This window comes from Amblyomma americanum, chromosome 11 (assembly GCF_052857255.1).
Source record: "Amblyomma americanum isolate KBUSLIRL-KWMA chromosome 11, ASM5285725v1, whole genome shotgun sequence".
Classification (NCBI taxonomy): domain Eukaryota; kingdom Metazoa; phylum Arthropoda; class Arachnida; order Ixodida; family Ixodidae; genus Amblyomma; species Amblyomma americanum.
In genome coordinates this window covers 87,192,952-87,215,839 of record NC_135507.1, presented here as the reverse complement: position 1 = coordinate 87,215,839, position 22,888 = coordinate 87,192,952, and the positions used below count along the sequence as shown (strand labels likewise).

Genomic DNA, 22,888 nt, shown 5'->3' with positions numbered 1-22,888 from the left:
GCAAAAGACAGGTTTAACAGGTTTAATTGGAGAGACATGGGAGAGGCCTTTGCCCTGTAGTGAGTGTAGTCAGGCTGATGATGATGATGATGACCTCGCTGGTCACTGGAAGTGCAGCTGAACCTCACGATTTCACAAACTCTGCCAGTGCTGATTCTGTTTTGTGATGGTGCCCTTTCTTCGGGCCCATGAAAGCCCTCCTCATTGTGGTGTACGCAAAATGTACATCATGCTGCCCTCTCCAACCGGGATCATTCTTTTCGTCCACGCCAAAGTCCCGACCAGCTTGCAGGTTTCAGAACTGCTCTGTAGCAAGCACAACTTTTCGCTTGAAGGAGGCACTATAATGACACTGTCTGCTTGGTGCAATGAAGTCTGTGAAAAACTTGCACTGTTGTGGAACATGCCCATGCCACCACAAAAAACGTGGTCAAAATGGTAACCAGTGCTTGTGTGCATCTTGTATGCTTTTATAGACATTGGCTATGTATAGTAATGGTCATAGTGCCGTGTTCTGTTGGCGTTTCGCGGGGCCGCCACTGGCATGTTGCATTTTTGTTATTATGCATTTATGCATTGTCGTCATATTTTATGAATACAACGGATTTTAAAAATCGTGTTTTAAAAAAGATGTCAGCCTAGATTCTAATAAATACAGTACTGTTGTCACGAACATTCTCCTAGTCTTTATGACACTAATGAGCGACTTGCCTAACTGCTATCATTGGTGGTTGAAAAATGGCATTGTACGCATACTTTCAGCATTGTAAGTTTTTTTATGGCATCACAAACAGCGATTGTTGAAACCCTTTGAGCACTGGTGTTATTTGGAGCTGAACAGAGTTTTGATTTTGTGGGTCTTGTGTTAGCAAGTGTCCTTCCCAAGACTGAAAGGTGTTCAGCAGCCACTGCTTCAGTTTTGCAAAGCCGCTCATTTGATAGGGGTTGGCTTTGTTGCACGTAGTCATGTCTGTCGACAGCGTTTATTGCAGCGACACAAGTGCATGCTGCAAAGCACACGTGTTTAGACCGTGGCATGGGGAATTTTCCTGTCCAAAAGTGGTGGTCTTAGCTTTAAAGGGACACCGAGAACAACCCATCAAGTTTTTATTGTGCGAGTCTTTTACTCTTTGGCTATGCATGTTGATGTTTGTCTGGGAACAAAACATGCATTTATGGATAAGAAAATGGCATTTAAAAATGGAATGCTTTTAGGAACCTGTGATCGCATTTGGGAAGTGAATGCTGGTGTAGCCTAACCTTGGTTATCTAGGCGTAAAAGAAAAAGGTATCTTTATGTCTTTGCAGTTCCCTACCGAAAACGGCCTGTGGTGACAATTGTATTTCACTTTGCGGCCTTTTGTTGCTCTTGAAAGCCACATATTAAAAGAAAATTTCGCCTAATTGTCATTAAACCGTGGTAATCTGTTAATGCAAGCCAACTTCAATATGCTTTCAGTGTCCAGATTCTGTCCAGCCTGATAGAATGATGAGATCTGTGCTTTCTCTTCCGAGGAGGTTGCAGTTGCAGTTCCTATTACAGTTCTCATTTCTTGGAGTAATTACTTATTAGCATCTACCAGAGTGCAACCTTTGGGCTAGAAAGGAAAATGAAACTTTTTAAAAACTTTGCCGTTGATCAAAAATTCGCCCTGATCTAGGACTAGAGCTTGGGACCGCGACCAGTATGGAGTACTCGCGCCACCAACTTGGTTAACTAGGACGGCAAGGGAGTGTTGGTGCGAGATTGTATTGATCAACAACTAGTGCTGGGAAAGTATGTAGTCTGCTGTGTTTATTAGACAGTGTGTGTACTGTACCAGTTCCCAGTTTTGTTGAGACTGGCCTGAGCACATGGCAACGTGTGGTGCTACTCTGCGCAGGAAGCTGCAGAAAGACCTGCCCATGCTGCTGACGCACCTGGCAGTGCGCCGCAAAAAGCCCAAGGTGCGCAAGAACTGGTACCATTCCATGGTCTTCCACTACCCATATTTTCGGGACGTGAACGGCATGCCAGCACCCCCCAATGAGGATGAGCTCACCAAGCGGGCCAACAAGGAGCTGGACCCGTACATGTCACCAGTCGTGCCGTGGTCCGCCGACGAGGACCGTTCCTTGGTATGACACCCGTGCCAGCTTTGAGTGCTCTCAGCTTTGCACGGGAGCTTCCAGTTGGCTCAAGTCACCGGATTTTTCCATGATACGGTGCAACCTTTTGGTTTTAATGCAGAGTAAGGGTGAAGGAAGGCCAGTTCTATGCATTCATGAGACTTTCCGCTTCAAGATGAAGTGCGGCTTATGTGTTTGATCATCTGTAAGTATATGGTATATTCAGGTTGGCTCGAGACCTGAACTGCCATACCTTACTTATGCATGGCACGAAAATTGCTCTGCACATTGTAAGACGATGTAGATCATCATTTGGATTTTGTCAGATTTGAAGAGATGCTCAGGAAAACTTTATAAAATTTTTGTTGTCAGCGAAATTCGATAGTTCGGCGTTTTGTGGCTTGGTTGACACTTCTGTGGTAGTGAAAGATGGATTTATTACTGCGAGGTTAGGGTTTGAAGTTGGAAAAGTTTCTCCTTCTGCTCAGTGTCAAACTTGGGCCTCTCTGATGATGTAATCACCGAAAAATGACATAAACGCAGACTCTGTGCATGGTGGCGATGAGTGGGGAGTATAGCAACACACGAAATGAAAGCTACCACCGGCTGGGCATAGCAGGCAGTTTTTATCAGGCATTGGTTTGCTTGCACCTGCCTTGTTAGGGATCCTATTCCCGATCCTGACAACTTCGGCCTTCACTTCAGGAACCTCACCCCCACAGAGTGTGCGATGCAGGTTCATGAGAATCTGCTGTGTCCATTGACTGGAAAGGGGCCCTTTGATGATGAAAAGCCGCTTTTTTCTTGACTTGTATCAGAGTGAGTGTCTACTGGTACAGCTATATGTGGGACTTTCTCTCGAGTCAGTAGCATCATTTTTGTACATCGTTACCGAAAACTGTTGCATTCTTGGGTTGGGTAAGGAGGACACTGTTAAGGTGAGCTTGGGCCTTTGCACTGGGGTAAGCTGTGAAGCAAGCACTGTGGAAAATACGTTATCTGTGGTGGTCACATGTTATCCAGTTAGCGTCAGCAGTGGTGTTGTGGTTTGCCATGTGGCACAACTTTTGCATCTGCTGCTTTGCCTAGGAAGGTAGTATGAAATATCTGGGGAATCTTTTAGTATCACTGATGCTGCCGTGAATGGGCTGCAGTGCTATCACTGCTTTTGTTTTGAAGTTCTTGCTCACGTGTCATGACTATGGAGGTTGCCAAGGAAAATAACAGCAAATATGCCTGTGAGACTCCTGGTGAGAGCTTGTACCAGCTCACAGTGCACATTTAGCTGAGTTGATGGTACTGCCCAGAGAAAGAACAAAACTTGGTAGCGATCTTGCACTCGAGCCGCGCTTGCTGTTTCTAGAAGATGCTGCATGCTTGTCTTATCGGCTTAACACCAACTGCGTCAGCTTCTACCATAGAAGTTTCATCCTCTAACGTTCAAGGCTGGTCAGACGGATCATGCCACTGACACAAAAATAGTCAAGCGCTCTTGCAACATCAACGGCGCCGTGCACTAGACTATAGTTCTCCTCGGGCAGTGGAATTTCAGATGTGTAAAATGTCCGGTCTTGCTTTAACCCCATGTCAGCCTGGCACACAGCTGCGCTGAGCTATAGCTACTGAGGCGACTGCTGTTGAAGCGTTTGCCGCATCAATTCAATGGTCGCCCGTAAGCTTTCTTTCGTAACATCCCTTTCTTCTAGTGGTGCGTGTGACTAAGTTTGATTGCCCAACAGCACTTTTTCCTCTCCTCATAATCTTGGTGAATGTGGGCATTGAATGCATTTCTTCGTTAATATAGTAGTCCATGTGTAATGGAATGGGATGTCTTATAGAAGCCCATGCATTTTGTTAATAGTATCCTCTTTGTTGACACTGTTAGCAAAATTGAGCCCAAATGGAACTAAATGACTTCTTATCTAGTGCATGTCCATATGGGGTTTTTATTTATAGCATACTGCCAGCCTGAAAGTGAGGCTTTAGGCAGGCGTGGGGGGTACAGAGCAATACAGTTTACAAGAATACAATGTACATTCAGTCTTGCGAAGGACGACAATGAAAAGAACATGTATAGCATGTACAAAGGAAAAAAAAAGTGTAAACGTACACTATGATACGACAGTATGAAACACCGCTATCTATTACGGAATGCACTCAAGAAAGAAGATAGCGTCGAACACTCAACCAAATTTGCAGGTAGGTGGTTCCAAGTATAGATATATAGTTGTAGGAAAAAAATGAGGCTGTGAACACATTTGTTCTGCACAAAAAAAATTGCTCACCTCCTTTGAATGAAAAGAATGGGTTTGTCACTGGGTAACTAAATGAAAATGTGCATTTCTGTTTATTCCAAGTTGGTTACGGGTAGACCTAATAGAACAGTTTTAATCTTCCTTGGCATCGTCTTGCCTGCAGGGTTTCTAAATTAGCTGTTTGCGAAAGGTATGTTGGGGATGTTTTCCAGCTATAACAATTGTATATGAACCTGCCACATTTGTGCTGGACATTCTTAAGTCTGGTGATATTGATTTTGGTGTGCGGATCCCAAACAACTGCCGCATATTCTAAAACTGGTCTAATGAAAGATTTGTATGCAAGTAGTTTGATTTCTGTTGAGGATTTAAAAAGGGTTCTCTTTAAATATCCAAGTTCCTTCATAGCTTTATTTACCGTATATAACTCCTATGTATTTCTTTATAAACACATCTATGTTGAGTATTCCATTTACTCTCCTTAAAAATGGAGTTCTTTAGGTGAAAGGGAGTAACGCCATGTTTGTGCTGCATTTCTGTGGAGAGGGAAATGTTTGCTCCCTCTTTATGTGTCCTCATGTGTCCTCTTTATGTGTCCTCCTCAGAGACAGAAATGGACAGGAAGCAGCACAAGCCCTTGGCGTCTCGTTTCTTATGAACTAAGATAATGTTAGCGTTCTTCTAAGCTTCTGGTACGCTCAAGGTCATAAGGCGTTGTCTATACAGGGTGGCTAGTTTTTCTAGCACAATCTCCCCTCCATTCTTCAACAGATCTGCTGTTACCTTATCCTCACCAGCTGGTTTCCCCCTATATTCTTTTGCATGGGGGAGTGGTGATAACAAGCAGCCTGACTTGAGAATGGTGGTTCTGAAGAGGACAATCGTGTGCTTTACTCAATGATTGGGTCAAGGAAGCAAAGTGGAGCATTTTCCTTTTTACTCAATAAAGATTTAATTGAAGGATTCAGGACGTGGAGTTTAAATGGCGACGTCAGCCATTTTCAACTCTCATTAGTGTTGATGCTCATTGGTGTCCTTCTGTAAGGTGCGCCTTGATCTGGGAAACTGTTGGGCTCAAACTGTGAATGTGACAGACGTCGGGGTTAGTTATTAGGGGCATTAAATGCGTACATTTCTGCATTAAAGATAGTGCTTGAGAAGATGCCATGCATGCGGCCTGAATTGCTGTGGAATTCGCTCTCAGAATGAGTGCCGATGCAACCTGAAGTGGAGGGTAGAGAGAGGGCAGGTAGACAGATTTCCAGACAACACGAAGTGAACAAGGGAGAGGGGAGCCTCAGGGGGTTTTGGCAACGTTTAGGCAAGAGGACTCGTCTTCACCCAGACAAAGACAAGTCCTCTTGTCAAACCATTGTCTAAGCACCCCATCTTCTCTCTACTTAAAAGTTGTTTAAAAAATGGCTGACTGAACCTGGTTGTAGGGAGTGAAAGCTCGGTTGAGCATGGTTAGACACAGTTCTCGGCACCGAGAATCTGCCAGGTAGTGCAACTCTACCTGTCGTCGTCGATACAGTCGCACGGCTGGGAACCCCCCCCCCCCCCTTCGTTTTTTCATGGCTCTGTGAAACACCAAGCAGTGCCCGCACTTATATTTAGACAAATGTGAGTCACGTGGTTAGGCTCGGCTGTGAGGTGAAGTGAGTGCGCACCTATGAACCACTGACGAGTCACGTGATTAGGCGCACCTGCCGAGTAAGCCAGTGCGTCGCAGGCGCGGTAGCAAAGCCCGGCGAGTCACTTGGTACGACGCATATCAACCAGCTGTGCTTCTTTGAAGGTCATTTTTTCAATGCGGCATGAACTCCAGCTTTGCATGCAAAAAGTGGAGCTCTCACTCCAGAAGAACCATTTGTGCAATTGGATGCCATACTCTAAATGTCATACATCAGTAACTTGAAGCAATCTTACGAGCTATAAAAACTGTGAATAACTGCCTGTCGTTGCCATAGCAGCAAAACTGGAACTGTGATGAGTTCCACTCCTCTGGTCTGGTGAACCTGTTTGCTTCAAAAGGGTAAAGTAGACTACTTGCTCTGGTGCAAAAAAAAAAAAAAAACGGAGAGCATTTGCACTTCCATGCTGTTCAAAATTGCCGAGTTCGACTCCCGCATATTCGCACGTCCCTCATAGTTACAGAGCAGTTGCTGCTGTTTGCCATGTGTCTGTGTCCAGGTGGATGCAGTCCAGAGCAACCTGCTGCAGCAAAACATGGAGGCCGTGCAGAATCGCTCGGAGGTGCTGGCTGAACGACTGCTGACAACCAAAGATCCGAAGCAGCACGCTGAGCTGAGCGAGCGCAAGGCCCAGCTGGACAAGGAGGTGCGTCTGGCCACGCTTGGGCGCTGTTTGCCCGTGGGAGGAAAGTCTCCGACCACTTGGGCCACACGTGGGGAGAGTGGGAAAGCCTGCGGTGTGGCGATGACTAGAGCTCTTCGACGAGAAAGCGGTTCTGTGAAGGAAGGCAGACGCGTATTCACGGAGACCAGATGACCATTTGGGCAGCCTCTGTGCTCTGTTGAATGTTCCTGTTCCTACAGTAAAACCTCGTTAATTCGAACTCGAGGGGGACCGGAAAATTGTTCGAATTAAGCGGAGTTTGAATTAACGAACGGGCGCTAAAAAAAGCGGCCATCACGCCCGGCAGCACGGGCCGAAGCTAAAACAGGCATATCTGAGATCGTTATCTCTTACTACGCACTACTACACATTTGCGGCGGGCAATTGCGCGAATTAAAATCATAAAGCCCGAATGTCGAAGGAAATAAAGTTAATTTGTTTATGCGGTTGGAGCTAACATCAAAATGCATTCGCGTAAGCAGCAAGCTTAATGATTAAATATGACACTATGCTTCAAAAACATGTTTATTAACAGCAGATTGGCAAAGCATATCAAAGAGAAAAATAATCGGTGATGCGCATCTGTTTTCGTTTTCTTTGCCGTGACTCGACAAGCATCGTCTGCAACTTGCCCAACAGCTCCAACGCAGCGTCCGAATTATCATCGGCGGAGAAGTAGCGCGCAGCCAGATCGAGTGCTGACGCTGTTTCACATGCACTCGGGGGTGGCAATGGATCGTCGCCTCCGTCGGACTCGTCGTCGCTGTCAGCTGTGCTCGCCGTGCTGGAGTTGTGCGGCATCTGGTCACCGCAGGCCGCTTCAATAATCTCGGCATCGCTTAACGGCCCCGATGTCTCCACGCCGCTGTAAACGTCTACGAAGCTCTGGAATTCAACACCCTCCGATAAAGCAGCGTAGGCAGGGTGCAGCGCGACGGAGTCATCACACTGAGCATCCAGCTCTGCCGTGCTGCAGGCTTCTGGGCCTTCAATGAAGCCGCACTTTCGATAACAGTTCGCGACTGTGTCCGCCTTGACAGCATTCCACGATGTTGTCAGCATGTGGCAGGCTCCGAGGAGATTGACGTCGTACGATTTGCCGCTGTCCATACACACAAGAATCCGCTCTAGGAGGTGGCGCCTGTACAGTGTTTTGAGGTTTTTAATAACCCCAAGGTCCATAGGCTGCAGCACAGCCGTAGTGTTTTTCGGCAGAAATGCCAGACGGATCGCCTTCAGTTCGCTGATGTCGCAATGGGCTGAACAGTTGTCGACAAACAACAGAACATTCCTGTTCTGTGCCGCGAACTTCCTGTCGAGTGTGCGCAGCCAATCCGTGAAAATTGCTCGCGTCATACACGACTCTCTGTTGAAAGTATAATCAACAGGGAGAGTTTTTAGCCCTTTAAAGCAGCGAGGCTTCGCTGCTTTGCCTATAACTAACTAGCAAGCGGCACCGTTCCGTGCCAGTCGCGTTTGCGCACACCAACACCGTCACTCTTTCCTTGCTTCTCTTCCCGCCTGAACACGTGTCGCCTTTGTAACTGACAGTCTTGTTCGGCAGCAACTTAAAATAAAGCGCGGTTTCATCTGCATTGAACACATCGCTGAGCGAGTAATCGGCAAGGTAGTCCTTTAGTCGACCTGCTGCAACGGCTTGCGCCGGAGCCACCGTGGCCGGAGCATAGGCGGCGCCCGCGGTAGGGTGGCTACCCGCGTGACCGCGCGTCAGCCAAAAATAGACAAGCCAATGCTTCGACGCTCCGGCAGCGAAAACCTGCTACGGCATGCACCGGAGGGTTGGTTCGGGCAACGAAATTCACGTCTCACCTCGTGCGTGCTGACATGCGTGCTGGCTTATTTTTTTTCTCATCATTCTGCATTTTTTAAAATTTTCAGCGCATTGTATTTGCTACGAGGTGACTTCTATATGCGAGGAGCAATGCCAGCCATCGGCGCCTAGTTCGAATTAACCGACGTGGATACCGGCATATTCGAATTATCGGGCGTTTTGACCCATTGAAATACAAAGGGCTTTGCCGGGACCCGGCCGTCAGTTCGAATTAACCGGAAGTTCGAATTAAGCGATTTCGAATTAACGAGGTTTTACTGCATACTTTCATTGCACGCGCAATATTAGCTTCATCATCTGCCTGGCTACGCCCACTGCAGGGCAAAGGCCTCTCCCATGTCTCTCAAATTAACCCTGTCCTTTGCCAACTGTGACTACGGTGTCCCCGTAAACTTGGGTGACCACGTAAATTCCTTCTTCCGCCTGCTACGCTTGCCTCCTCTTGGAATCTACTCCATTACCCTTAAGGACCGTCGGTTATCTTGCCTTTGCATTAGACGCTCTGCCCAAGTCCATATCTTTTTCTTGATTTCGACTAGGATGTCATTAACACGTGTGTGTTCCCTCACCCACTCTGCCTGCTTCTGGTCTCTTAACATTACACCTATCAGTTTTCTTTCCATAGCTCGCTGCAGTGTTTTCAACTTGAGCAGAATGCTTTTCGTTAGCCTCCACATTTCTGCTCCATAGGTGAGTACTGGTAATATACAGCTGTTGTATACTTTTCTTTTGAGAAATATTGGTAAACTGCCATACATGATCTGAGAGAACCTGCCGTATGTGCTCCACCCAATTCTTATTCTTCTAGTTATTTCTCTCTCATGATCCGGATCAGTGGTCACTACCTGCCCTAAATAGGTGTATTGGTTTATCACTTCCAGCACCTCGCTGCCAATTGTGAACTGCTGTTCCCTTGCTTGGCTGTTGAACATTATTTTGGTTCTCTGCATGTTAAATTTTAGACCCACTGTTCTGCTCCTTGATCGTGCTTTGCAGTTCATCTCCTGAGTGACTCAGCAAGGCAATGACATCAGCAAATCGCAAATTACTTAAGTATTCTTTTGTTAACTCTTATCCCCCAACTGTTCCCAATCCAGGCCTTGTAACACCTCCTGTAAGCAGGTGGTGAATAGCGTTGGCGAGATTGTGCCTGACTTTATGGAGGACTATGGTAGCTGTGCAGTCCTTATAGATACTATCTTTCAGTATTTTCATGTAAGACTCTTCTACACGGATTCTACAATGCCTGCATGACTGCTGAGGTTTCCACTGAGTCAAATGCTTTCTCGTAATCAATGAAGGCTATATATAGAGGTTGGTTATATTCTGTGCATTTCTGTATCACCTGATTCATGGTGTGAATATATGGTCTAGTGTGAAATATCCTTTACTAAAGCCTCATTGATCATTTAGTTGATTGAATTCTAAGGTTATCGTTATCCTGTTTTTATCAGTGATTACCTTAGTAAATACCTTGTAGGCAACGGACAGTAAGCTGATCGGTCAATTCTTCTTGAAGTCCTTGATGTTTCCTTTCTTATGAATTGTAGATTATGTTTGCATTTTTCAAAGCTTCTGGTACGGTTGAGGTCATAAGGCATTGCGTATACAGGGTGGCTAGTTTGTCTAGCACACTCTCCCCTCCATCCTTCAACAGATCTGCTGTTTCCTGATCCTTGCCAGCTGCTTTTCCCCTTTGCATTGCTCCGAAGGCTTTCTTTACTTTCTATTTCATTACTGGCAGGATTGCCCATTGCTCAGTGCTATTGCCTGTCTCATTAGCATACTAATCTCATTAGCTACTGTGTAGATTTGTTTACAACTCTTTGGTTACTCTGCTTTTATTATACACATTGCTAATGAAATTGCCCTCTTTGTTTCATCACCTTTAGGCCACCTCCATTCCTTAGAGCATGCTCAATTCTCTCCATTTTAAACTTCCTTATGTTGGTTACCTTGCACATAAACTTTTTCAGTTCTACCAGTTCTATTCTGTCTGTAGGCTTAGACGCTTTTATGCTTTGGCGGTTCTTAATCAGATCTGTAGTCTCCTGCGATAGCTTGCCAGTATCACGTGGCCTATATCTACTGCACACTCTGTGATGATAGCTTTGAGATTATCATTCGTGGTTTGAACATTAAGATCGTCCTCCTCAGTTAAAGCTGAATATCTGTTCTGCAGCGATATCCTGAATTCCTTTACTTTACCATTTATTACTAACTAGTTAAGGGGCTTCCACATCATTAATTTCTTTCATTCCCTCTTCAAGTCTAAGCTAATACGAGACCTTACCATTTTGTGTTCGCTACAATGCACCTATCCGAAGACCTCCACATCCTGCATGATGCAAGGATAAGCGCCTAGTATGAAATCTATATCATATTTAGCGTCACCATTGGGGTTTTTTCATGTCTGCTTCCTGTCCTCTCGTTAAGGCATTCATGATCTGTAATTGATTTTTTTCTGCGAACTCTACTAATAACTCCCCCCTGCTATGCCTGGTGCCTATGCCATAGTCGCCTACTGCTTCGTTTCCAACCTGCTTCTTGCCTACCTTCAAATTGAAGTCGCTCTTCACTACAATGTACTGTGATTTTACTTTGCTAATTGCTGATTCCATGTCTTCATAGAACCTTTCAACGATCTGGTCACCTTGGCTGGAAGTAGGTGCATAGGCCTGCACAACCTTTAGCTGGTTCCTCTTATTAAGCCTAATTACAATAGCTTGCCACCCCTCTTTAATACTGTAGAACTGTAAGTTGCCGGCTATGTCTTGATTGATGAGGAATCCCACACCTAGTTCTCATCTGTCCGCTGATCCACGATAGCACAGTATATATGCTCGCCCCTTGGTACTGTATACGCCTCATCTGTCCTTCTAACCTCACTAAGCCCAGTGGAATCTTAATAATACCCGCTAGTTCCTCGAACAGAGCTGCTAGGCTAGCCTCACTGGATAAGGTTCTAGCTTTAAATGTTGCCAGGTTCAGTTTTCAGTCACTCTGTCACAAATTTTGATTTTCTTCTGATGTTCCTTGCATACGCAGTCAGTGCCCAATGCATTGACTGATTTTTAAGGTGGGAGGATCATGCGATGGTTGCTCTACAATTGGATATAACTCAAGAACAATGCGGTAAATGCTCCTGAAAGAAGGCCCTTCAGCCATTGACGTTGACCGATTCTCACAACGTCGGGGTTAACTTGGGGTCGGTTCCAAATTGCACCAATTGAATCCCCTGTCATGCTAGCTCAGCAGGGGATATAGCTATGAATTAACCGGGAGGTCGTGATAATCAATAGCTGCCATTGGCTGGAGGGCCTGTTTTGAGATGCATTCCAGATTCGTTCTTGAGGTGGTTTTACAACAGCAAGTGCCTCAAAGAGCATCGTTATAGTGTGTATATCTTCAGGCGCTGTGTTCACATATGTGGATGCAACCTTAGAATTCTGCGCCCTTACCATTTTGACTCCCTGGCAACTTTGTGGCGCCATCTGTTGCAGCTACCATAAAATGTGTTTGTACATAACACGAACAGTTGGACACCACGACGTTCTTTGGCTTGGCGAGTAGATTGCTTTTATTTTGGCATCCTATCATTTCAAATGGTTATGAATGATGCAGTTTACCATTAGAATGCATCAATAGGGTAATGCATAAACTGCATGCCAGTTTTAATTTTCGCAGACCAAGAAAAATTGCTGCGGTGGGAGTTCAGAGCGGCAGATCCACGAACGTGGACATGATGGCTAGAAAATATCAAAGCGGCGTTTTCTGTCCACTATGCGGCGTTTTTTTGCGCAAGTGTGGTACGAAATCGGCTTACTTACAGGTGTTGAAAATTACGCTTCTATAGGGGAATGGTGGATGACTCGGCCGCTGCAGCATTGTTCATGAAAATAGCCAATGGAGAAGCACCTCCAAAGAAACGCGGCCGAACGAGCAATGAAGACCCACAGGTGGTCGCAAAGGACCGCCACTACGCTGAGCCACTGCTGACGAACACAGTGCGCTATGATCAGTGCCTAACGTCATGGGTGTCTCAGATGGTCTGAGACCCCCACCAGTATTGAAACGGGGTCCGGGATCTCCCATGCTAGAATGTAGGCTGCTGAATCCGAAGCAAGAAACCATTTTTTTATGCTTTCATTTGTGATGGTCACAACATTTTTTCTGTATTGTTTTGAAAATTTTGCTGGGGTTTTTAGCAGGAGTCATTACAATGTTTTACAAAGCCTAAGATGGAGTGGCAGCTTTACACAAAAAGGATGAAGAAGGGAAGCCTATGCCCGCATGCCATGAGTCAGTTCAGAGCTGGCCGCTCAGCTTTGAGGCAGCGAAACAATCAGCACACTGGTAGAGCGTGGGGATAGTTTGCTTGAAGTCCCTGACATAAATTGAGTGAACAACAACCTTTAAAAATGATTTCCCCTTTTTGTAAAAATGGTGGGTAAAACAGGCTGCAAGGTGCTTTCTCTCTCTTTTTCTCCACCTGCGCTCAGATCACTCAAGACCCGTTCGACTGAGCCAGACTTTAAGCACTGGCTATGATGGAAGCAATCATTGGTCCCAACTTCTGAACATATTAATTACACAACGTTGTGAATGTGAAGGCTACACATCTAAAAGCCGCTCTCGGTGCCGGAAATGTTGAATTTTCTTCTGCCTGTCATCACAGAATGACTCTTCTTAGCTGTTTTTTAGGTCATGAACTAAAAACTAATTCTCTGAAGCTTTTATTCCCACAGCAAAACATTTATCATATGTTACAATCAGTTAAAAAAGCCAAGCAAATATTGCAGTTTTTATATTTGAGCAGAAAATATGCTCAAATGTGAAAATTATTGCACAATTTTTTTGCACTTCATTTCTTTTTGGTCATGATTTATACAAAAAAAAAAGATGTTTCCTTTCAGCAGAATTAATTGGCACCTGAAGGGGATATAGGCATATACCACGTGTCCCATCTCAGTGTAACGAAGGTTTTAGCAAAGACGGGAGTGCCCTAGGCAAGTGTAAACAACACAGTGCTGTTGACGGTCGTGTCGACTAGTCTGCAGCATTTGTAGTTCCGCAATGCTATAGTAGGATACAACTAAAAAAAACAGCAGTTGTTAACATTATGCCTTGGTCCGCGGCGTACTGTATTACTCCGCTAGCAAGTCACAAAAGTAAATAAAATCATTATTTTATTGTTTGACTGAAACAAGCCAGGTAAAAAAATTCTAGCGCTTATGACAGTTTTCTCATGACTAGCTCAGTGTTTAGGTGACAAGAGAAGTTTTAACAACAGCCTATGTTTTTGTCATGAAGGAATTCTGTGCATCGGTCCTAAATATGGGCAGAGCTTCACTGCAGACTTAAGTTGTATCCGACTATAGTTCATTGGTTTGAACTTGCAAAGTTTTTAAATATTTGCTTTTAAAAAAAAGTGAGTTTGAAAGCCAGCCAAAATGGTAGTAGCGAGGTACTGTTTATGAAGCTTTTTATATCGGCCCTAAAAATAACTCGCGGGATCCAAAACTAGCCACTTTACAGTGGTTCTGCTTGAGCGCCCCAGACGCGATCTTAAAGAAGAAAGTCCACTTATCTGATATCTCGTGCCCAGTGCAAACACAAAGGCTGCTGGGGCCAGTGTTCCGAAAATAAATGGAATTTTGTGTCTCGCAGATTTCTTGGGGCGCTCACGGGTTGGGGAGTCAGCAGGCAGCGTCATATGTGGCCACCCTCTTGTATCCTATCTGCCTCCTTTTCATTCTTGCTTCTTTCATTCTTTTACTTTTTATTTTCCTTATGTTATTTTTCACTTTCTAGGTGGCTACCCACCTACAATCTTGTACTGTTGCACTCTCTCCGATTTGAATATTTACAGCTTAGCTGTTAAGTGCCTGTTCCTGTGTTTCACATTGTCGTAGCAGTAGCAGTTATAGCAGTTGGCGTAACTGGTGGGTGTGTTGCCACCGGAATCATCCGGAGAACAATTACTGTGGAAAGCTGAGGGTATCGTAAGAGTGGAGGAATCCCCAATTGGACGGTGGTTACTGTGGAAGAAAGAGTATGTGGCGAGATTGATAAAAGGTGCAACTGGAGGCCGTAGCCACATGAGCCATGCGGAGGGTAGTTACCTTGGAAAGAAGAGGGTTAGCATGGAAGGAAGAAGTATGGCTAGCTCGTAGGAAAGCGTAACGGGAGGTTGGTTGTCACAGGAACGATCTGGAGGCTGGTAACAGTGGAAGGAGGACGGACAGTATGGCGTGAGCAGAGGAATATAGCACAGTCCATTATGGCAGCTGCTTTGAAACGTGCTGCCCGAGGAGAGGGTCATTGGTGGTGCTGCGCGCCTAGAGTGGCGGACTTTAGACGGGCTGGGCTCAGTGCAACCTTTGTGCTGTTTTGGTTGCTTTTGGGCTTCCCGAGCAGAGAATCCACACCTGGCTCAAACCCTATCTTAGCTTTAACCACTTTATTTTGGCATCAATTATACTGTAGGTGCTTGCAGCACAGTATACAGCCAGTCATTATTACCTGACTTTCAGATGTTTTTGTGCAGAGGGAAGGGGTTGAGGAGAGCTGTGTGTCATGCGTTCTCCTTTTTGCAAGAGGGGTGAGCGCTTCCTGAGGCTAAAATATTGAGAACCCCTAGATTAAACGATTTGGTGCAGTGCCGAAGTTCACGCTTAAGATGGGTGTGCCTAATTTAAGATGGGAGGAGATCTGTAGGCCTGCCAGAAACATACAAGAAGGATGCAAAAAAAAACATTGAAGCTTCAAGCCCTGGATAACATAGTTAGGAATGTTCTTCAGGCAACATATCAGAAGAGTATTTTTGATGCATTGTTATTTAATTTCATGAGGATGAAAACGAATAACAAAACAGGCATGCATACTGCTGAGCATGCTGCAAGGATGAGAGGCTCACTTTGCGAACCTAGCTCGGTTTGTATGAAATCGGTGAAGTGCTTCATGAGCCACTGAAGTTAAATCTGCTCCTAGCTAGATTACGTCTTAGGTTGCCAAAATTGTCAAAAGCAGAAGTCTATGCTCATGAATTCTTTCCTTTTTGCAGGAAGCAGAGGTTGGCTGAAGTGAAATATTCAGAATAAAATTGTCGAATTGAGCTGCTTAACACCTGCAAGAGCCGTATCCAATTATTTACATTAAGTTACTGCAAAAATGCCCTCGTAATGTTTGCTTTGTGAGGTGGTAGTTCACTGCACAGTCGAACCTAGTATAACGAAACTGTTTATAACAATTAAGACAATGGATATAATGAAGGTATGATGGAATTACCCTTGGAGCTCTTTCTACACACGCTATAATGAAGATATACGGCTATAATGAATGTAATTGCCAGACTTCTCGACTTCGTTATAACAAGGTTCAGCTGTATATATTTCAGTAACATATTGCAAAATACAGTAGAATCTCAATTGGTGATACGAGCACGGTTGATGCAAATTTCGCGATGATACGAATTCGTAAAATTCCCCGGCCTGAGTTAATTGTGTATAATGTGCACAACTCTTTCCTTCGCCTCTAAGGATGATACAAATGCGCGAGCGGTGACCGCACGCTCGAGCACAAATTACGCTGATCGCTGACGTCGCGATCGCTAATCGCGCAGCACGCATCGCAAGCAGTGATCAGCAGTCCACGTGGTCTGCACATCTCCGACGTCGCGATCCCGAATCACTCAGCATGCACCGCAAGGAGTGATCGTTGGTCCGCGCAGCCTGCACATCACCGACGTTGCTGTCGCAAATCGCGCAGCATGCACCGTATGCAGTGAGCGGAGGTCTGCGGCCTGCACATCACCGACATAGCTGTCGTTGATCGCGCACCACGCACCGCAGGCAGTGATCGATCGGCGGTCTGCGCGGCCCGCCCATTGCCGACATCACGAACGTCATGCGGTACTCACTGGGAGTAGCGAGCTGTGGCCATACAGCGGTGAATAAATTCCATAAGCCATAAACATCTGTGTGAAAGCATTTTTCATGCTTCTGCATAAGAATTTTATCGCGACCCCGTGAGATTCGTATCTCCGCGATTCGTATCCTCTGAATTTTTAACCAGTGTGTGTATGTACAAGACTTGCTAGTTTCTCGATTTATTTTGACGTGGATATGGCTTCATGATAAAAAATTCACAGGGACACTTAAGTGAACTATGTGTTGGCAGTGTGATAACATTCGCAGTTGCTGATGCATTTACCGGAGCTGGCATCTTGCCTCCAGCTTCCATTTGCCAATGGGAATGCTTTGGCCTGGTGACATCCCCTCTTTCCAGACAGTCAGCAAATTTTCTGCTTATGGCACAGTTTCTTTCCAATGAGGCTTGTAATACTATCACATTAGAAAGTCATATAATTTACCGATTACAGTAAAACGTTAATTCGAACTCGAGGCGGACCGGAAAATTGTTCGAATTAAGCGGAGTTTGAATTAACGAGCGGGTGCTAAAAAAAGCGGCCATCACGCCCGGCAGCACGGGCCGAAGCTAAAACAGGCATATCTGAGATCGTTATCTCTTACTACGCGCTACTACACATTTGCGGCGGGCGATTGCGTGAATTAAAATCATAGAGCCCGAATGTCGAAGGAAATAAAGTTAATTTGTTTATGCGGTTGGAGCTAACATCAAAATGCATTCGCGTAAGCAGCAAGCTTAATGATTAAATATGACACTATGCTTCAAAAACATGTTTATTAACAGCAGATTGGCAAAGCATATCAAAGAGAAAAATAATCGGTGATGCGCATTTGTTTTCGTTTTCGTTTTCTTTGCCGTGACTCGACAAGCATCGTCTGCAAGTTGCCCAACAGCTCCAACGCAGCGTCCGAATTATCATCGGCGGAGAAGTAGCGCGCAGCCAGATCGAGTGCTGACGCTGTTTCACATGCACTCGGGGGTGGCAATGGATCGTCGCCTCCGTCGGACTCGTCGTCGCTGTCAGATGTGCTCACCGCACCCGAGTTGTGCGGCATCTGGTCACTGCAGGCCGCTTCAATAATCTCGGCATCGCTTAACGGCCCCGATGTCTCCACGCCGCTGTCAACGTCTACGAAGCTCTGGAAGTCAACACCCTCCGATAAAGCAGCGTAGGCAGGGTGCAGCGCGACGGAGTCATCACACTGAGCATCCAGCTCTGCCGTGCTGCAGGCTTCTGGGCCTTCAATGAAGCCGCACTTTTGGTAACAGTTCGCGACTGTGTCCGCCTTGACAGCATTCCACGATGTTGCCAGCATGTGGCAGGCTCCGAGGAGATTGACGTCGTACAATTTGCCGCTGTCCATACACACAAGAATCCGCTCTAGGAGGTGGCGCCTGTACAGTGTTTTGAGGTTTTTAATAACCCAAAGGTCCATAGGCTGCAGCACAGCCGTAGTGTTTTTCGGCAGAAATGCCAGACGGATCGCCTTCAGTCCGCTGATGTCGCAATGGGCTGAACAGTTGTCGACGAACAACAGAACATTCCTGTTCTGTGCCGCGAACTTCCTGTCGAGCGTGCGCAGCCAATCCGTGAAAATTGCTCGCGTCATCCACGACTTTCTGTTGAAAGTATAATCAACAGGGAGAGTTTTTAGCCCTTTAAAGCAGCGAGGCTTCGCTGCTTTGCCTATAACTAGCAAGCGGCACCGTTCCGTGCCAGTCGCGTTTGCGCACACCAACACCGTCACTCTTTCCTTGCTTCTCTTCCCGCCTGAACACGTGTTGCCTTTGTAACTGACAGTCTTGTTCGGCAGCAACTTAAAATAAAGCTCGGTTTCATCTGCATTGAACACATCGCTGAGCGAGTAATCGGCAAGGTAGTCCTTTAGTTGACCTGAGATCCAATTTTGACACGTTTCTTCATCGACTGCGGCTGCCTCTCCACAAACGCTTTTAAACGTAAGTCCGTGACGGGCCTTGAAACGCGACAACCAGCGTTCCGATGCGCTGAAGTCACTTATGCCCATCTGGCTTGGCGAAGTCCACTGCCTTTGCGGCAATTATTGGTCCACTTAGCGGAATGTTCCTGCTGCGAACGTCCTTAATCCATGCCATTACAGCATCCTCCATCTCTGGATGAGCCGATGTTCTTAGTCGTTTCCGCGAGGGCTCCATCTCCTTTTGATACGCATTGAAGATGGAGTCGTTGTTCTTGAGGTATGTGGACAGCGTGCTTTTCTTGACTGCAAACTTCTCTGCGATCGCTGTCTTTGTTAGGAGACCACGTTCGACCTCCTGTAATATCTCCACCTTCGTCTTCAAATCCTTTGCGGAGTACTTTCCTCGGTTTGCCATGATTGCCACAGTCGATGAGACGTCACCAGCGAGATACCAAACAAACGAGGAATATCACGCAACACAAACTTCGCTAGACACCGCGGCAACAAAGACTAGGCGCAAGAGGGGCCGGGTGCTGCGTGCAGGATGAAGGAAAGGAAAGAGTCTTCGCTTCCCGAGCTGCACAATAAAAGGGTACCGGAAGTCACGCGTTCTCGCAAGGGCTACTGGGAGAGTTTAGCCGACGGCGCAGCCAATAGAACGCTGGGCGCAGCGGCGTCGTCTGCTGCATGGGCAGGCACGCTGGGACGGCGCCCAAGTAGAGGGAAGCGGGGGAACGGGGAGGGGAGGCCCGCTTGATTGAAACGTTTATTTCCATCAGAAAAAAAGCGCAGCTTCAAAAAAATGTGACGTAACCGCCTCTCCCGAGTACTTCTATCCTCCATGGTCGCGTGCGTCTCCAATGGTCAGGACCGCCTCGGCGCAGCGGAAACCTGCAACGGCTTGCGCCGGAGCCACCTTGGCCGGAGCATAGGCGGCGCCCGCGGTAGGGTGGCTACCCGCTTGACCGCGCGTCAGCCAAAAATAGACAAGCCAATGCTTCGACGCTCCGGCAGCGAAAACCTGCTACGGCATGCACCGGAGGGTTGGTTCGGGCAACGAAATTCACGTCTCACCTCGTGCGTGCTGGCTTTTTTTTTTCTCATCATTCTGCATTTTTTAAAAATTTTCAGCGCATTGTATTTGCTACGAGGTGACTTCTATATGCGAGGAGCAATGCCAGCCATCGGCGCCTAGTTCGAATTAACCGACGTGGATACCGGCATATTCGAATTATCGGGAGTTTTGACCCATTGAAATACCCAGGGCTTTGCCGGGACCCGGCCGTCAGTTTGAATTAACCGGAAGTTCGAATTAAGCGATTTCGAATTAGCGAGGTTTTACTGTACAATGTGAGAGGCTAAGGACCTGCAATGCTCCTGTAGGCCATCATTTCTTTGCTCCCTCAATATCTGGGTGTTCAAGCTGTTACTTTTAGTGCCTTCATCATCATCAGCAACTGTGTCTACTGCAGGACAAAGGCCTCTCCCACTAACCTCCAATTCATCGTAATCAGCAACAGCAACCTGACTATGCCCACTCCAAGGCAAAGGCCTCCCCATATCTCTCCATTTAATGTGTTTCTATATCCTAATCACATATCTGCCCACCAGACTGTCACCCTTACTACACTTACCTTCCATGGCGACAACTTTGTTACCTTGAGGGGCAAACAAATATATGTCCTCTGTATTATATGTCCTTTCCATGCCCATTTCATCTTCTTGATTTCAACTAGGATTTCACTAACCCACATTTGTTCCCTCCCACTCTGCTCTGTTCCTGTCTCTTTAGCATTACGGCTATCATTATCGTTTTCATGATTTGCCGCATTGTCCTGAAATTACTCTAAGCAGACTTCAGCAGCACATGTGGTGTGTGAAACGGATGGCAAGTGGTTCTTTAGTGATGGGACACAGCTAGATGAAGGAATGGAAAAAGTAGAACAAATTCAGGGGCATAGAATCTGATGGAGCAATGTGGCTGGGAACTTTTGCTAAGTTTAACCAGCCGTGGCTGCAGCTGGTGCAAGGCATGAATAGCTGCAGTGCAAAAGGGCCCCTTACCTTTTGTCTCAGTCATGTGGGCAACTGCTTCCGCGATGTCCTGAACCAGCAGATCGAAGCAGTTGTAAAGATCTGTTGTGCCTGCACTAACTCAGAGGTGTGCTGCTTATGGAATAGTCCCTCATTATTTTTAACGAGTGAAGGAAACTGCATAATGCCACAAATGAATTGGAGCTGCACTGAGTAGCAATCACCTCAAAGGCATTTATTTTCACCAGTGATCGGGAGTATATTTCCAGGGGTAGTAGTTGTTGTGATGGCAGTGCCCCTCCTGGTCCCCCCTGCAGCTGTAAACGAACACAGAGGGCAAAATTAATTTTGCCTCTATCGTTACGGTTCAGTGTCTCAGTGACAAAGAGGAGCTTTGGTAACATAGAAAAGGACAAAGCCGAGACACAGGTTTCAAGCTGCTGGTTGTTTTCGCCAATAAGCTGCAGTGACGTCAGGTCATGCCGTGCATCTCAGAGGCTAAGGTACATCGCCGTTCACTTCCAAATAGTGATCACAGAGTGTTTTCTTTTTATTGGGGGGGGGGGGGGGGGGGGGGCGCTCTTTGCCTCCTGGGTTTGCGGGAAGCGTGTGGTTTGCAACGGTGAGAGGGGGACAGGCAAGTTAATGATGCTCCTCGTGTTCGCTCAGACTGTATGGTGTGGCCACTACTGTTTGTCTTATCTGAGATGCAGTGTCATTGCCCTAATGAATATTCCGGCAGCAGCAGCACACTCGTATAACTGCGACCATTATAGGTGGGTTCGACTGTATTTGAATAACAGGCAGCGTTTCCACTTGCTCTTGCTGACTGTTGCCACTTGTGTAGGATAAAACAAGCGTATAATCTGTTTTTGTTGGGCTCGAAGAACATGGAGGAATCGCTAAAGAAACCCGACCATGGTCGCGGCGGGCCGTTTGCACTCGAGATTCTTGGAAGCAGGGACCGCACCACTGGTCTACATATCATAGACTTGTTTAGATTCAGACACATGAAACCTTTTTAACTTGTATAATCATATGTCCCTTGTTTCATTCAAATCAAATCAAATCAGATTTTTATTTTTATGTATGCACAGGTACATGAAAGGGCTGCAGGAAAAAAGCTGCCCTTTGGCAGCTTGACTGGCCACTAACCCAGTCGTTTTAACAGCAGCGGATATATAATATGAAGGAAGATTACATATTACAGCACACATTGCAGGAATTGCGTACAAACTAGTGGAAACACAAAGGAGAAAGAAAAGCAAAAAAATTTACAGAACATGAGCAGAAGCGAGATTACGCAGCTATGTGTCGCACATCGAACAATATAGACATTGAATTTCGTTATAAGAGGGAGCATATGTATTTATGTCATTCGTTAGGTAATTACTTAACACTGAAGTTAGCATACAGCACAGCTGTTGTTTGCCAGAACTGAGACAAATCGTAGGCTTAACCCATTCCTCTGGAGATCGTGTTGGATAATGCGTTGTTTTACTGTGCAGTAGTGCGAGAGCTTAATTTGAAGATTAGATTGTTTTTTCTGTACCTCAGATTTAAATTTCGCTTTGAGACTATTTATATTGATAAATCATTTTTATTATGTGAGATATACAGGAAAGATTCCTGGTAGCAGATTCAGTTGGTTTATTGTAGATGTGTGGGATGTACTACTTCTGCAGGAAGTGAATGTGCTGCACGTTTGAGAAACACGCTGTTGTCAAAACTAAATGACAATAATTAACGTTTAAGCAGAGAAGTCTGTTGTATAACATAATTTTTATATGTATTGACAAGAGATATCTAATCCTACCTGTATTATTCATACATCAATTTCCTTGCTATGACCTGAGGCAATGAACACTGCAGAAAAAAAAAGTTTCTAAATTTACGTGATCCTGCTCCTGCCAAGCCCGAGTGTATTTGTGCTTGGCGCGACGAGTGCAGGTGTGTGACATGCCTGACCTGAGCCTGGTGGAGCTGCTGGAGAGTTCGACACGGCCCGTGGACTGGCTGCGCATTGAGGCTAAGGACATGCGTTCAAACCGAACTGCGCTTGACTGCGAAATGCACTGGCATCACCTCTTGGACGTACGCCTCAACCAGGACCCCTGGACTCCAACTGAGGATAGTCGGCTCTGTGAATTGGCTGCCAAGTATGACGAGCACTGCTGGGATGAGGTGTGTACAGGTGTGCATCTGCCACTGGCGAGGTCAGGGAGGGGGAGATGAAGTATCATGATCTTGCCAGCTATCTTTGGAAGTCGTTTAGAGGCAATTGCTTGAGTCACTGCTGGCAACATGATGGCTCAGAGGATGTGGTGTTTTGGATGTTGTCGGCATAAGTTTCGCAGGTTCAATTCCTTGTGCTCGCTTTGTTACTGTGTGGGTGAACCTTCTTGTGG

At 46.1% G+C, this 22,888-nt stretch overlaps 1 protein-coding gene across 2 annotated transcripts in view; it reads left to right on the top strand.

The window, feature by feature from the left end:
- The window catches only part of LOC144110445 (uncharacterized), an 89,292-nt gene that overhangs the window by 14,897 nt on the left and 51,507 nt on the right, over positions 1-22,888 (top strand). For both annotated transcript variants that reach the window (XM_077643341.1, XM_077643342.1), the window contains exons 3-5: positions 1,884-2,118; positions 6,558-6,704; positions 22,431-22,664. In XM_077643341.1, coding sequence (XP_077499467.1) covers positions 1,884-2,118; positions 6,558-6,704; positions 22,431-22,664 — 616 coding nt within the window. The remainder of the gene's footprint in view (positions 1-1,883; positions 2,119-6,557; positions 6,705-22,430; positions 22,665-22,888) is intronic.